A 16781-nucleotide genomic window follows, 5' to 3' on the forward strand; every position below is an offset into this window, starting at 1 on the left:
ATATAGTAATCCAATACTTAAGTATGTGTGATGCCCGAAAAGTCACATCGTTTTAGCTTTTTACCAGTTACAATATTCTTTAAGTATAAAATCTGTGGTATATTAACCATGTTCCTAACATTACTACTTTTTCCCCTTCTGCTGATATGATAGACTGCCAATGAACTCGCTTAGATTTCTGTATATATTTTTCTGCATTTCCCCTTGTTCAAATAGGAATTTAAGGCAGCTTCGCAAGATGAATTAGGTGGGGTGACAGATAAGAAAAAGAAAGTAAAAATAAGAATATGAAATGAAGCCAGGAATAGTACTAAGCCAAAATTGTATAGCCTGTCAGAAAGCTAACATTTGATTGATGGCCTCTAGCTTGTATTCTGACGGCGAGTATAAAACCTACCCTTACTTTTCAAAGTGCACCCATCCTGACAGTTCATCTGTCTTCCTGATTAAGGTTGAAGTCAAAAAGCGTACTCAGGTTTTGCTTGGTTATGACTCTCTTCTTCTGACCTTCCTAGTTTTTCCTCAGTGGGATGGCGGCTAACAAATCATCTGTATGACTAGTATTCTTTGCCTGTATTTTCTTTCTGTCAGTCTTTCTGTCTTCCCTGTTATGAGAGGACAGCTAGGAATCTTTTCTTTGAGGGCCTTTCTACATCTATCTTCGCTTGTGTGTCTGTGTTTCTATATGTTCTTTCTATATGTACAGGATATTTTCAGTACAAAATAGATTGGAATCTAAGTTTTTTGGCTTGCAATTGATTTTCAATTTTACATAAAGTCCTACAGCAAGAATTTGGTCTCTTTGAAATCGGTAAAAAATAGATTTAACGGTATTTCCACATGCTGAAATATTATAATTTCCATATTGATAAGTCTGCTGTCATTAGTTTAGCTAGGGGAATTTTCCAGGCAATTTGGTTTCTGTTTTCATATGGATAAAAGATCTGGTATGGAATGTCTATGTGGCTAGATTTAGGATGACTTCATGTTTTGGAGAGGTTGATTCTACAAAACTTAAACTAATGACTGACACTACTATCAGAGAAGTTTTTAGGGAAACTTTCCATCCTTAGAAGTACATTGCTCCTAGCATTATAAGTTTGAAATAGGTTTCTTTTTTCCCTTTTTGTATTGAGTTACAACATGTCTGCAGTAAAGTGCACTAATCTTAAGTGTACATCTTGATGAATTTTATTTTAGCATGCTTACACTCATGTCACTACCACCCAGACTGAGATATAAAATACTTCGGCATTCCAGAAGACTCCTTCAGGTATTTAGCCAGTCACTATCTCTACCCAAAGAGGTAACCACCGTTCTGACTTCTGTCACCTTAGATGAGTTGCCCGATTTTGAAGTATGTGTAAGTGAAGTCCTATAAAGTCTTTTGTGTCTTACTCCTTTTGCTCAACGTTTTCTCTTCAAGTGTCCATGAAGTTGTCACATGTAATTGCTTACTGTCTAACAATTTAAATATAGACATTTCAATACGTCTTTGGAATTCTGTCTGCAAAACAAAAGTAGTCCTCACCTTAGTGCAGTGTTTAAATCTCTACAGATCTGTAGTGATTTTGATGGGGATTATTTGTGTTTAATTCTGTCTTGTGATTAATTGTGTGTTGGTGTCTAATTATATTAATAAGACCTTGTGATTGTGTGTCTAATGGCTAGTTATATTCATTAGTAAGACCATTTCCCTCTTTTTTTTAATGCTTATTTATTTTTGAGAGAGAGAGAAAAAATGCAAGTGGGGGAAGGGCAAAGAGAGAGGGAGACACAGAATCCGAAGCAGGCTCCAGGCTCCGAGCTGTCAGCACAGAGCCCAATGCGGGGCTCAAACCCAAGAACCGTGAAATCACAACTTGAGCCCAAGTCGGACGCTTAGCCAACTGAGCCACCCAAGCACTCCTCCCTCTCTCTCTCTCTCTTTTTTTTTAATTAATGTAAGCCCTGCCCAACATGGGGCTTGAACTCATGACCCCAAGATGAAGAGTCCCTTGCTCTACCAACTGAACCAGGCCCCTGCCCTTGCCCTCTCCCTCCCCCGCCTTTTAATTATATAAATTTAGACTGAGAGCGTGATACCCAAAATGTTGAGGGAAGATTTGATATCTGGTGGCAAATTTTTACCTGATGTTAACCCTTTTCCTTTTCTGTCAGTTCTGCAGAAGGGCCTCAAAGATAACTTTGCTGATGTCCAGGTGTCTGTGGTCGATTGCCCTGATTTGACTAAGGAGCCATTTACTTTTCCTGTAAAAGGTAAACAGTTTTTGCAATTCACTTTTTTCAGCCCCCATCTTCTGAAACTAAAATTATTATGAAGGATTGTCTTAAATTACCTACAAATAAAGGATATTGTCCCAAATTTTAGACTAAATTGTGCTGAATTTCTGTGCAGTTTTCTTAAATGGAGCAAATTTCGTTTTATTCCTTTGTGGGAAAATGCTGTTTTATGCACTTATGTTATTTTCACAGGTTCTATCATCAATATTTAGTAGGCTAGAATCCTTGATATCACATGAGAGTTTTGTTTTTTAACTGTTGGAGCGACTGTTAAGGAAATGTAAATTTCGCTGTTTATATTTATTTATTCAAGACCAGAAGGAATCTTGAAAGCCTTGTATTTGAGTCGTCTGTTAAATTCTTATTTGCCAAGTGATCATCCAGCCGATGTTTAAAGTAAGAAGGAAGGGAAAAAATATTGGTTGGGTAAATATAATTTGTATGATAGATAAACACCTATATTTGGTGACTTAATTTTGACAATAACCCTGCAAAGTAAGTGCTCGCCCCAGTCTAGGGATGAGAAGACTGAAGCTCAGAGAGGCTAGGCAAGATCAACAGTAATCATAATCAGGATTCAAATCCAAGTCTATCTGTTCTGAAAGTCTGACCTTCTCCCATTATATCCTATTGTGATGAGGAATTTGGAGATAAACACTCACACTTCCTCTTTGATTATGTTACTGACATAATTATAATTTTTTGTTAAAAAGTAATTTTACACAGAAGTTCTAGACTCTGCTTCTTTCTCTGCCACGGACAGATGTCATTACCCTAAGGAAGCCAAATAATATATTTGGGCTTCAGATACATTAAAATGGAGAGATTTGGCTTTCATTTTCTTTCTGGGTCTTTCCAGCTTAAACAGTCTCTGATTTTAAGTATTCTTGTAAATTCTACATGATCTCACAGCTCGTGAGTTCGAGCCCCACGTCGGGCTCTGTGCTGACAGCTCAGAGCCTGGAACCTGCTTCATATTTCATATTCTGAGTCCCCCCCCCCTCTCTCTGCCCTCTCCCACTCATGCAGTCTCTCTCTGTGTCTCAAAATAAATAAATAAACAAACAAACAAGCATTAAGTATACTTGTAAATTCTGGAAGTTTTGTGTACCAGAGGTAATATATTCTCCCCACTAAATAAGTAGGCAATGGAAGTAAAATTAAAAAATCAGAAACACAGAAGAGTACAAGGAAAAGGAAAAATGATTCATCTTAATTCTGTCATCCAAAGAGGTTTCTAGATGATAACTTGTAAGCCTTTAAATTGCAACACTAAGGAAGCTAGATATGTACGTTTATATGTATCTTATCTTTTACAAGTGTTAGGTACTTTCTACCTGGTCTGACTGAAGTCACCAATGACTTTGATATGTTTACTAGTATTATTTGGTTTCTCACATATTTCATAGTATTTGGCCATGGCTGCCTGACATTCTGTCTCCCCTTAGTTCTCTCTCCTTTTTCCTTGATTCTTTTGCCTTCTCTTCCTTGGTACCTTTCCGACTTCCATGATGTTCTTTCTTCCTCATTTTTCCTAGCTCCTTTCTCTTTCTGGCAGGCTCTTAAATCCTGACATTTTCTGGAATTCTTTCCTCAACCTCTTCTTATTCTGTACAGTCTCTCTGCATTTTTCCATTTACTCCTGTGATTTTAAATTACTGTGTGGATACAAGAACTTGAAATCTGCACATCTCACCTAGGTAGGTCTGTCTTTTTCTTGGCTATAGATGAGTAATTCCAGCTGTCCACAGGACATCTCCACCTATATATGCTAAGGACAACTTGAGGTCAGCATGTCTAAAATTTAGCTCAATCCTTCACCATAGTTGTCTATTCTCTCTTGTCCTCTTTCTTAATCTACTCTTCTCCATCTCTACAGTCCCCATTTTTAGCACATTACTTGTCTTTTCCCAGGACTACTAAAATAGTCCTCTAATGGTTTCTTTAAATTTCAGTATTACTATCACTTATGAGAAAGACTCTGATCCATGAGTAATTTCTGCTGATCCCATGGAAGAAATTTCTAAAATCCCTAACTATAAATGGGGTGTATAAAAATCCTGTACGTCTTCCTTCTGCATAGCTAAAGAAATAGCGACGTATGTGTATACTTTATTTTGGGATATTGTTAGTATAAAACTGACAAGACTGCTTTTTTTCAAACAAAAAGTAATTATTTTCTACTTTACATTAAAAAAAAAGAAGGTGCCTTTCCCAAGTTGTGTCTAGCTGCACCTGTGATGTTAATTAAAAGTGTCAGTATGGGGCGCCTGGGTGGCTCAGTCAGTTGAGCGTCCGACTTCAGCTCGGGTCATGATCTCACAGTTTGTGAGTTCGAGCCCCGCGTCGGGCTCTGTGCTGACAGCTCAGAGTCCGGGGCCTGTTTCAGATTCTGTGTCTCCCTCTCTCTCTGCCCCTCCCCATTCATGCTCTGTCTCTCTCTGTCTCAAAAATAAATAAATGTTAAAAAAAAATTTTTAAAACAAAATAAAAGTGTCAGTTAAAAAAAAAAAAAAGTGTGAGTAGAAAGTTCCCAACGTCTGAAGTTATCTCTAATTACTTGCATTTCTATAAACAACCTTGGGAATAAACAGCTTTGACAAGAGGATCTCCCAATATGGATTTGTTTAAAATTTTTTTTTAATGTTTGTTTATTTTTGACCCAGAGAGAGAGACAGAGCATGAGCAGGGGACTGAGCCACCCAGGTGCCCCACCCAATATGGGTTTCTTAAAGAACTAATATTCTACTGGAGCAAAATACGTTATACTAAAGTACAATTTTAACCAACTCCTCTACCAAAAGCACAGATTTTTTTTCAGTTTTTTTAATGTTTATTTATATTTGAGAGAGAGACAGAGACAGAGCACAAGAGGGGGAAGGGCAGAGAGAGGGAGACAGAATCCGAAGCAGGCTCCAGACTCTGAGCCACAAGCTGTCAGCACAGAGCCCAACACAGGGCTCGATCCCACCAGCAGTGAGATCATGACCTGAGCCAAAGTCAGATGCTTAACCGACTGAGCCACCCAGGTGCCCCCAAAGCACAGATATTTAAAGGAATAGGTCATTACAGACTAATTGTAGAATTCTCATCCTATCTGAACTTCGGCTTCAATGCTAGCCCTTGCTCTATTATCAACTTTCCGTTGCCTTTATGCCTGATAATGACAGTATTAGATATATAAGTAGTTAGAATAGGATAGGGATCATAGCTATTTCTGTCTTTCAATCCCTACTATTTGTAAAACTATAAGAATGGAAGAGTTAGGTACCCTTTAAATAATAAATAAGTTAGTGCCTTTTGGCATTTTATACTTAAGTTAGAGGTTTGCCTATTTTTTTTTAACGTTTATTTATTTTTGAGACAGAGAGAGACAGAGCATGAATGGGGGAGGGTCAGAGAGAGAGGGAGACACAGAATCTGAAACAGGCTCCGAGCTGTCAGCACAGAGCCCGACGCGGGGCTCGAACTCACGGACCGCGAGATCATGACCTGAGCCGAAGTCGGACGCTTAACCGACTGAGCCACCCAGGCGCCCCGAGGTTTGCCTATTTTTAAAGTTACTTTTTTTTTTAGGCATCTGTGGGAAAACTAGAATTGCAGAAGTAGGAGGTGTGCCTTACTTATTGCCTCTTGCAAATAAAGAAAAAGTAAGTGTACTTTTACTCTTCACATTCACATGAAGATTATTAGAAGTTGAGTTGATTCCTCTTTTTGTTATTAGAAGACCCATTGACCAATGTGGCATGGAAGTATTAATGGACTCAGTGAAAAAAAAGTACAGATTTGTATAAGTTGTGATTTAAATAATATTTTTTCTTCTTGTATAGGTTTATGATGTAAATAAGATTGCAAAAGACATTAAGCTTCCTGGAGCTTTTATTCTTGGAGCAGGAGCAGGCCCATTTCAGACTGTTGGGTTCAACTGTGAGGTCAGCATACGTATACTTATTTTACTTTATTTTATTATTTTTTTTTAATTGTTTTATTATTTTCTTATTTTATTTTATTGATTTGACGTTTAGTCTACCTATTTTTCTTTTATTGCCCTACCCGAAAGTCTGCTTTCTGAATGAATTGGTATCCTCTTTCTTTATAGATTTGATATTGTTTGGTACCGATTTGGACTATAGCCTATGCTCCACTATAATGGAGCACCAGCCCCTAATTTCAGATTTTCTAGGGTATGCACTCCGTGTTAGATGAGTCTAACATCCTAATGTGGTCTGCTGAGGTTCCTGGATTGTGCAAGATTTTAATCCTTTATCCATCAGAGAATTTCTGCCTTCACTGTAAATCTTTCCTTTTGATATGAAAGCAGCTTTTGATGATAAGATGAATGGAATATTTAATGATCTCATCAATTCCCTCTTTCAGACTAAATAGCAAGGACCTACCCCAGTGGTATAATGATTATTTACAAAAGATACTATCGATTCCTGTGTGTGTTAGTATATTTACAACATAAAAACACCACGGTCTCTTCCCATCTCTGGACCAGAAAAGTAAAAGACCTCTTGAGTCTGCCCATTCCCTCATCTCTTCAGATGTGACAATTACTCGATAGTCATACAAGGTTCTTTTTTAGAAAGAGTAATATAATTTACCTAGTGTTCAAGATAGAAAAAAAGTCTAAAATTTAAAGCCCAGTTTACAAGGTTTTTGAAACACTGTAAGAAATACTAGACATTATATAAAATGTTTTTTCAACTTTTTGATGTTTGTAAATCTTCAACATTTTGAATCTAAAATTAAATATTTCATACTTCATGTTTTCTTAATAGGTCCTGAAGTAAAATATCTCAAGTCAAGGATCCTCAAGATATTCTCTTCGGATATTGATGCCAGGATTGACTAATTTACTTTTCTTATTTACATTTCTTTTCAGTTTATGCCAATTATTCAAACAGAAAGTGAACACAAATCTCCAGTAAATGGAAGTTACTTTGCCCACGTTAACTCTGCAGATGGAGGGTGCCTGCTCGAGAAATACAGTGAGAAATATCACGATTTTGGGTGTGCATTACTGGCTAATCTTTTTGCCAGTGAGGGCCAACCTGGAAAGGTGATTTTTTGTTCACAAAGACACAGTATTCTCCAGAAGTTCTCAGATAGCTAAAAATTTGAACTTTAACTGCCACAAGTACGGTTTTCTTAAAAGTCAAAACCAGCTGAGCCAAATTTTATTACAGATTCAGAGAGTACTACAAGTAAGGTGAAAGTCTTATTTAAAACTGAGGTGAAGAATACTTAGTAAGCAATACCTTGTTTTCTGAGGAATAAAAGGTAATGCTATTCATGTGCGGAGTGAGTCAAATAGATGAACCACGCAGCTGAAATAGACAGATACTACCTACCTGCAGCTACTATGTAGGTAATTTGTTCATTGCTGATTGATCAGACGTTGGTTGAGCTAGACAGAAATTGTGGCAGCAAAATATTACATCAAGAAAGCGGTAAAAAAAATTAATGCCTCACCTCGTATTTACTTCCTGTTAGAACACGAAAAGATCATTTCAATGTTAGCAGTTGTGAGAACTCTCAGATTTTTAAATAGAGGGAGCTACTTTGGCTACTTTGAGAAGCCAGATAGTGAAGTAAAAAGACCTAATTAAGTGGAGGTAACACAAGTCCAGAATTTTAAGGGAAAGGAAAAGATGTAATCACTTTCTCCTCCCTTCTGACTTACCAGAGGTTAACCCCTCTGAGCCAGGAATTCTCAACCTTTTGCTGCCTTGACATGTAAATGATAAGAATCTCTAGAGCTCAGTAGAAGACTTCGCTATAACTCTCTCTGTCCAAGAAAACACGAATAAGACTTATTAGAGTAGATGATAACTCATCATACACACACATACATACACACACACACACACACACACACACACGCACACTATGTATTGTTGATCAAGACAGGATTGAGACATCTCACTCAACTCCTATGTGTGTGCTCCAAGCAAACAAGTGACTGCTTCATGGCATTAGATTATATGTTTCATTTTGATAGTTATTCACATAAAATTTTGCAACTTAGAGCAATGGAATGCATATTTATGTCCTCTCTAGGTCATTGAGGTGAAAGCCAAAAGAAGAACTGGAAAACTTAACTTTGTGACTTGTATGAGACAGACTCTTGAAAAACATTATGGAGATAAGCCTGTAGGGATGGGAGGTACTTTCGTAATTCAGAAGGGAAAAGCGAAGACTCACATAATGGTAAGAGTCTTTGTGTACATGTGTATATGGGTGTGTATGTGCACATACTTAAGATCTTGAGATTTTTTAATATACATTGAGAATTCTACCCTTAAAACACCCTGAATGCTTTTACTATGATTGTATTAATTTTACTTATTTATTTAATCCTTTAAGTTTATTTTATTTTGAGAGAAAGAGAGAGCAGGGGAGGGGCAGAGAGAGAGGGAGAATTGAGAATCCCAAGCCAGCTGCACGCTCAGTGCAGAGCCCGACACAGGGCTCGATCTCGCAAACCGTGAAATTATGACCTGAGTGGAAATCAACAGTTGGACGCTTACCTGACTGAGCCACCCAGGTGCCCCATGTATTACTTTAAAACTTAAATGACAAACAATACTGTAAATCATACTGTAAGATACTGTCTAACCAGAGTCCTTTCTTTATGTTAATATATTGGAACTTTGTGTTTTTAAGATGTAGATAGATATGAGTATAAGCCTTAGAAATAGATTATGAATTTTTTTTGGATTATCATTTTTATTGCCAGAATCCCAAACTGCATATGTTGACTTTGCTATCTAGATGGTTGTGGTTTTGGGGAAAGGAGTCATTATGAAAATTATAATCTTATGGGCTAATTATATAAGTTTATAAGACAATAAGGATGGAATACGTATGAAGCAAGACCCAGGGCATTTTTTTTTTAATTTTTATTTTTTTTAATGTTTATTCTTGAGAGAGAGAGAGCGCGCGCGTGCACACGCGCATGAGTGGGGGAGGGGCAGAGAGAGAGGGAGACACAGAATCTGAAGCAGGCCCCAGGCTCTGAGCTGTCAGCACAGGGCCCAATGTGGGGCTCGAACCCACAAACCATGAGATTATGACCCGAGCTGAAGTCAGACGCTTAACCAACTGAGCCACACAGGCACCCCAAGGTTTTAAAATAATGTTTTGTGGGTGAATGAATGAATCAAGTGTAAAAGTAATTACAACTTAATTTCCTTTTCATTCTGTCACTAAACTCATCAAAAATGTTTGGCTTTAATGTTTTTTATCCTGATAATTTAAAAAAATTTTTTTTCAACGTTTTTTTTAATTTATTTTGGGACAGAGAGAGAGCATGAATGGGGGAGGGGCAGAGAGAGAGGGAGACACAGAATCGGAAACAGGCTCCAGGCTCCGAGCCATCAGCCCAGAGCCTGACGCGGGGCTTGAACTCACGGACCGCGAGATCGTGACCTGGCTGAAGTCGGACGCTTAACCAACTGCGCCACCCAGGCGCCCCTATCCTGATAATTTTAAATGGCAAGTCAGCTGATTTTGCAAAGAAAGACACAACATTTACGAAACTACTTCATTTTCCAAATTGTTAAAAACAGAATTGTAGATAAATCTAATTGCAAATACCAAATAATTACAGGCATTTTTAAAACTCAAGTACACAATACTTTATTATTAACTATGGGCATATCTCATTTTATTGTGTTTCACATTATTGCATTCGCAAATACTGCATTTTTCATACATTAGTTTGTGGCAGCACTGCATCAAGCAAGTCTTTTGGCACCAAATTTCCAACAGCATTTGCTCACTTCCCCTCCCTGTGTCGCATTTCGGTAATTCTCACAATATTGCAAACTTTTTCATTGTTCTTATTATATTTGTTATGGCAGTCTGTCATCAGTGATCTTTGAAGTAATGATTGTACTTGCTTTGGGGTGCTCCAAACGGCGCCCATGTAAGATGGTCACCTTAATAAATGTTGGTCTGTTTTGACTTTTCTACCAACCAGCCCTGTGTCTCTCCCTCTCCTCAGGCCTCCCTATTCCCTGAGACACAACAATATTAAATTTAGGCCAGTTACTAACCCTACAGTGGCCTCTCAGTGTTCAAGTGAAAGGAAGAATCACACGTCTCTCACTTTAAATTAAAAGCTAGACATGATTAAGCTTGTCAAAGGCAGGCATGTCAAAAGCCAAGGAAGACCAAAAGCTGGACCTCCCATCCAAACAGCCAAGGTGTGAACGTAAAGGAAGAGTCCTTGATGGAAAATTAGAAGTGTTACTCCAGTGAATCCACAAATGGTAAGAAAGCAAAAGTAGCCTTGTTGCTGACATGGAGAAAGTTTTAGTGGTCTGGATGGAAGATCAGACAAGCCCTAACATTCCCTTAAGCCAAAGCCTAATCCAGAGCAAAGCCCTTCTTCAATTCTATGAAGGCCGAAACGGGTGAGGGAGCTGCAGAAGAAAAGTTCGAAACTAGCAGAGGTTGGTTCATGAGGTTTAAGAAAAGAAGCCATCTCCATAACATAGCAATGCAAGGTGAAGCAGCAAATGCTGATGTAGAAGCTGCAGCAAGTTATCCTCCAGAGATCTAGCTAAGGTAATTAATGAAGGTGGCTACACGAAACAACAGATTTTCAAGGTAGACAAAACAGCCTTCTGTTGGAAGAAGATACCGTCTAGGACTTTCATACCTATAGAGAAGTCAATGCTTTGCTCCAAAGCTGCAAAGGACAGGCTGACTCTTCTGTTAAGGCCTAATGCAGCTGGTGGCTTTAGGTTGAAGCCAGTGCTCATTTACCATCCTGAAAATCCTAGGGTCCTTACAAATTATGCTAAATCTACTCTGCCTGTGCTCTATCAGTGGAACAGCAGGGCCCAGACGATAGCACATCCATTTACAAAATGGGTTACTGAATATTTTTAGCATGCTTTTGACACCAACTGCTCAGAAAAACATATTCCTTGCAAAATATTACTGCTCATTGACAATGCACCTGGTCACCCAAGAGGTCTGATGGAGATACACAATGAGATTCATGCTTTCATGCCTGCTAACATTGCATCCATTCTGCAACCCATGGATCAAGGAGTAATTTCAGCTTTCAAGTTTTATTATATGAGAAATACATTTCAGGGGCGCCTGGGTGGCTCAGTCGCTTAACCATCTGACTTTGGCTCAGGTCATGATCTCATGGTTCGTGTGTTCAAGCCCCATGTCACGCTCCGTGCTGACAGCTCGGAGCCTGGAGTCTGCTTTGGGTTCTGTGTCTTCCTCTCTCTCTGCCTCTCGCCTGCAGGCACTCTGTCTCTCTCTTAGAAATAAATAAACATTAAAAAATTAAAAACAATACATTTCATAAGATTATAGCTTCCATAGACATGTGGCAGCTCAGGGCAAAGTCAGTTGAAAACCTAGAAAGGATTCACCATTCTAGATACTACTAAGAACATTTGTGATTCATGAGAAGAGGTCAAAATGTCAGCATAAATAGGAGTTTGGAAGAAGTTGATTACAATTCCCATAGATGACTTTTTGGCAATAAAGTATTTTTAAATTTAGGTATGTACATTTTTTAAGATATAATGCACCCTTGATAGACCACAGTATAATGCAAACATCACTCTTACATGCAATGGGAAACTAAAAAATTCATTTGACTTGCCCCTATTTTATTGCAGTGGTCTGGAACTAAACCCACAATATCTCCAAGGTATGCCTGTAGTTAACCATAAGGTGCATTATATCTCTAAAACTTACCCATCTTGTAACTGAAAAATGTTGTACCCTTTGACCTTCACCTCATTTTCCCCATTCCCCAGCTCCTGGCAACCACCACTTTATGTGTCTGTTTCTCCCAGTTGGACTCTTTAGATTCCAGTAAGTGATACCATGCAATATTTGTGTGTGGCCTATTTCATTTTAGCATAATGTCCTCCAAGTTCATCCATGTTGTTACATCCATGTTGCAGGATTTCCTTCCTTCCTAAGCCTGAATAACATTCCTTGTATATGTGTGTGTATACATATGTCATAATTTTACATATTTACACACACATATATATAATCAAATCACACATTTATATATATATATATATATATATACATATATATACATATATATATATATACATACATATATACACACACACACACACACACACACACACACAACAGTTTCTTTATCCATTCATCCATTGATAGACCCAGAAGTGGGATTACTGGATCATATGGTTCTATTTTTTGAGGAACCTTCATACTGTTTTCCATAATGATTGCACCGGTTTACATACCTACTAACAGCATACAAGTGTCCCTTTTTCTCCACATCCTTGTCAACACTTGTTATCCCTTGCTTTTTTGATAGCAACCATCCTCACAGGAATGAGGTCATATCTCATGGTTTTGACTTGCATTTCCCTTCCCTGATGATATTGAGCACTTTTTCATATACCTGCTGGCCATTTGTATGTCTTGTTTGGAGAAATGTCTAATTTAGTTCCTTTGCCCATTTTTTAAGTTGATTGTTTTTTGCTATTGAGTTGTAGGAGTTCCTTGTATATTGCGGATATTAACCCCTTATTGGATAAATATTTTTTCCCATTCCATAGATTGCCTTTTCATTTTGTGGCTTGTTTCCTTTACAGTGCAGACGTTTGTAATTTGATATAGTCCCACTTGTTTATTATTCCTTTTGTTGCCTGTAGTTTTTATGTCATATGCAAGAAATTATGGTGAAAATCCCACGTTCTAAAACTTTTCCCTTAAATTTTCTTCTAAGTTTTACATTTTAGCTCTTACAGCTAGGTCTTTGATCCATTTTGAGTTCTTTTTTTGTATTAAGGGACCGACTTCACTCTTTTGCACATGAATATCCAGTTTTCCCAGCACCATTTTTTGAAAAGATAGTCCATTTTCTTTGGACTGGTTGAATGGTTTTGACACCCTTATTGAAAATTATTTGACCATATATGCAAGGGTTTATTTCTGGGATCTCTGTGCTATTCCACTGATTTGTATGTCTGCCTTTATGCCAATGTTACACCGTTTTGATTACTTGTAGTAAGTTTGATATCAGGAAGTGCTAGGCCTCCAACTTTTCTCTTTTCCCCGAAGATTGGTTTGGCTCTTCAGGGTCCCTTGAGATTCCACATGACTTTTATGATGGATTCTTCTATTTCAGCAAAAAACTTTATTGGGATTTTAATAGGGGTGGCATTAAATCTTTAGATTGCTTTTGGTGGTATTAACATCTTAACAATATTGTTCGATTCATGAACACAGGATATTTCTCCATTTATTGGAGTCTTTAAATTTCTTTTATTTTTTTAAATGCTTTATTTTTGAGAGAGAGAGAGAGAGAGACAGAGTGCCAGCAGGGGAGGGACAGAGAGAGAGGGAGACACAGAATCCGAAGCAGGCTCCAGGCTCTGAGCTGTCAGCACCGAGCCCAACGCAGGGCTCAAACTCACGAACCTTGAGATCACGAGCCATAGTCGGATGCTTAACCGTTGAGCCACCCAGGTGCCCCCTTGGAGTCTTCCCAAATTTCTTTTAGCAGTGCTTTGTACTACAAGTTTTTGTTTGTTTTGTTTTTGCTTCCTTGAATAAGTTTATTTTATTCGTTTTGATGCTTCTACCAACTTCTAATGCCTTGTTCCCCACCCACACACCCCTCGATGTACTGGTAGCAGTAATGAGATTTAAAATTAGGACGAGGATATATTTCCAGGAAAACTGAGAAGCTATGAAAAGTAAAAAGATAGTAGTAGGCTCATTCTTTCCTTTATTCATTCATGCATTTTAGCTTATACACTTGATTGGTGATCCTTTTGAAAACTATGGTATATTATTTGTTTTGATTCTAAAAATAGTCAAATGTATAAGAAGGCTTACGTTTCTAATGTAATGAAGTTAGATACAATTTACATTTTAATTCTCAATAATATTCTATATATTTAGAATGATCTTTTATTGTAGCCCACAGAATTTTCTTCCTGCCCTTTGAACTCTGATGAGGAGGTGAATAAATGGTTGCACTTTTATGAGATGAAAGCTCCTTTGGTTTGTCTGCCAGTTTTTGTCTCCAGAGACCCAGTAAGTTCATGTTTGTCTTTTATATTGCCGTATAATACAGTGATTATGCTTAGGTTTTAGGATATTCTTTTAAAATTAGGCACTTTCTGAGTTGTCATTTAAGAACTAGGATAGTCTCCAGAATTATCTTGAAAGATGAGGGAGCAGGTGGCTAACGCCCCTATGAGTTAGTTAGGCAGGGCAGATTTTACCTTCGAGCAAACCAAGGCACAGGTATTTTACATGATACCCAAAGTCATGTTATTAAATAGTAGAATCAAGACCATGATTTGGGTCTCCTATCACCTTATTTGTTGCTCATCATACCATTCCTTATATTCTAACACTAGACACTAGAAAAAGATATGAGAGAGACCAATTCAGAGAAGGTAGCTACCACAATACTGACTTTTGATCCAGCGGTTACGTGTCTAGGAATGTATCCTTAAATATATGTGTAAGTATTTAAAATTATTAGTTAAAAGGTTATTCATAATAGCATTACTATAATAGCAGAATTGGACATAATCTAAATGTTAGTTGAGAATTGGTGGAATCAGTATGTGTGTACAATAGAATGCCATGTAGGTGTAAAAGAAAGCAGAAGCTCTTATGATCTAATATACTAAGATCTCAAGCTATATTTTTAAATGAAGAAAAGCAATACTCATCACAGTATGTACAGAGTGAAAATTTGAGTAAAAATTACAAAAGTTAATATTTCTGGAAGGGTATATAAGAAACTCCTTACACCGGGTGCCTGCAAGGAAAGGAAGGAAGGATGTAGTAAAGGCAGAAGATGGAAAGACACACTTTACGGAATATATCCTTTTTCACTCTTTGAATTTTGAATTAAGTATATATATTGCTTACTTAAAAAATAAAATAAAAACTATTATAACAAATAAAAAGGTCTCCCTCCCCCTTAAACAATTCCTATCCAGGATAATTTAAATACTGACAGATAGCTTGTCTGTTGTCCTAGGGGTTTGATTTGCGATTGGAGCACACCCATTGTTTCAGTCATCATGGAGAAGGTGGACACTACCATTATGACACTACCCCAGACACAGTGGAATATCTTGGATACTTCTTGCCTGCAGAGTTTCTGTATCGCATTGATCAACCAAAAGAGACCCATTCAATTGGGCGAGATTAAATCAAATGAAAAAGAAATAATTAAGGTTAAGTAATCAACTCATTGATTGATACTAATATAAAATCCAATAGAAATGATCTCACGACTTAAATCCCATTGTTTTGGCCATTAACTGAAAGGTATGTTGACCTCTGTACTCTGTATTATCTGATATATCTTAGAGATTATTGGGAACAAACATACATAATGAAAAAGGTTCATTTTTTTATTCTTTATTCACAGCAAAATCAGTCTTATGTTTATACCTTAAATATAACATGATCAGGAATCACGTGATTATACCTACTATCTACTGGTAATAACTTACATTTGTATAACATTATTAAATTTTTCAAAATGCTCTCACAAGTCCTAAGTGGATGTTTCTGGGTATTAGAAAAATCAGTGTTGCAAATGCTGATAGTTATTGAATCTGTAGTATTAAATTTTAAAAATCCATTTCAGAAATCAGAGTATACTTTTTTATTTTCGTGGAATAAGGTGGGCAGAGGAAGCAAGTTTCCCCCTTTTGGTGGGGTTGAACCATACTCAGGAGTTCGCAATTTGACTTTCACAAACATTGGCAACTAGGTGGTTAGCCATGATGCCTCCTTTGTTTGGGTTGCCAGTGGAAGCAGTTTGTATCTTGTTGGCTATTTGCCAGAAGGAAAGGGAAAAGAAACATCCAAATACAACACTGAAGTGGGTATACTTTAAATTATAAGTGAGGCCGTTGGTACACATGACACTGTCCTTTGTGAAATAAAAAATTATACTCTTTTACTGATTGAAATTGTTGACATTATCCTCAGTATTCTTCTTTAATAATCATTAGCCAGAAATCAACTGTCTAATCGTAATCTTGCTAATGCTAAGCATGTGCAGATTTAGGAGCTCTTTAATAGCAAACACATACTAAATCTTCAAAAAATATTTTTTGATTGTCTTCTTTGAATGTTACCTATAACCTGTCCTGTGAGTAGAAATTTGTAAATGTTATTTTTACAAGAAGCACTAGTTTGAAGCAAAAAATAAATAAAAAGTTTATATTCACAATATGATGTTTCTTTTTAATATCTTGCCTCCAGACAGGAAAAAAAGAGCTTTGTTTACCAGTGTAGCACTAATGCCTTTAATAGTGCCTGGCCAAAGCAGGCACTCAATAAATATTTGTTGAATGAATGAGTGTATAGAAGATTATGTCAGACACTTCACCAGATGCGGGCCTCTATCATTCAATCGTTTATATGGGGGGGGGGGGGGACTAACAGTAAACAAATGTGTTATATGACAGGTAGTATTA

At 37.3% G+C, this 16781-nt stretch overlaps 1 protein-coding gene across 4 annotated transcripts in view; it reads left to right on the forward strand.

Moving 5' to 3' along the window:
* The window catches only part of CD1H11orf54 (chromosome D1 C11orf54 homolog), a 21853-nt gene extending 5319 nt beyond the window's left edge, over positions 1-16534 (forward strand). For all 4 annotated transcript variants that reach the window (XM_027040024.2, XM_015082643.3, XM_015082642.3 and 1 more), the window contains exons 3-9: positions 2161-2259; positions 5860-5933; positions 6114-6215; positions 7172-7348; positions 8350-8499; positions 14245-14361; positions 15326-16534. In XM_027040024.2, the coding sequence (XP_026895825.2) occupies positions 2161-2259; positions 5860-5933; positions 6114-6215; positions 7172-7348; positions 8350-8499; positions 14245-14361; positions 15326-15499 (893 nt within the window). In that variant the 3' untranslated portion in view covers positions 15500-16534. The remainder of the gene's footprint in view (positions 1-2160; positions 2260-5859; positions 5934-6113; positions 6216-7171; positions 7349-8349; positions 8500-14244; positions 14362-15325) is intronic.
* Positions 16535-16781: the final 247 nt, after the last annotated feature.

The sequence above is a fragment of the Acinonyx jubatus genome, chromosome D1, assembly GCF_027475565.1.
Source record: "Acinonyx jubatus isolate Ajub_Pintada_27869175 chromosome D1, VMU_Ajub_asm_v1.0, whole genome shotgun sequence".
Classification (NCBI taxonomy): domain Eukaryota; kingdom Metazoa; phylum Chordata; class Mammalia; order Carnivora; family Felidae; genus Acinonyx; species Acinonyx jubatus.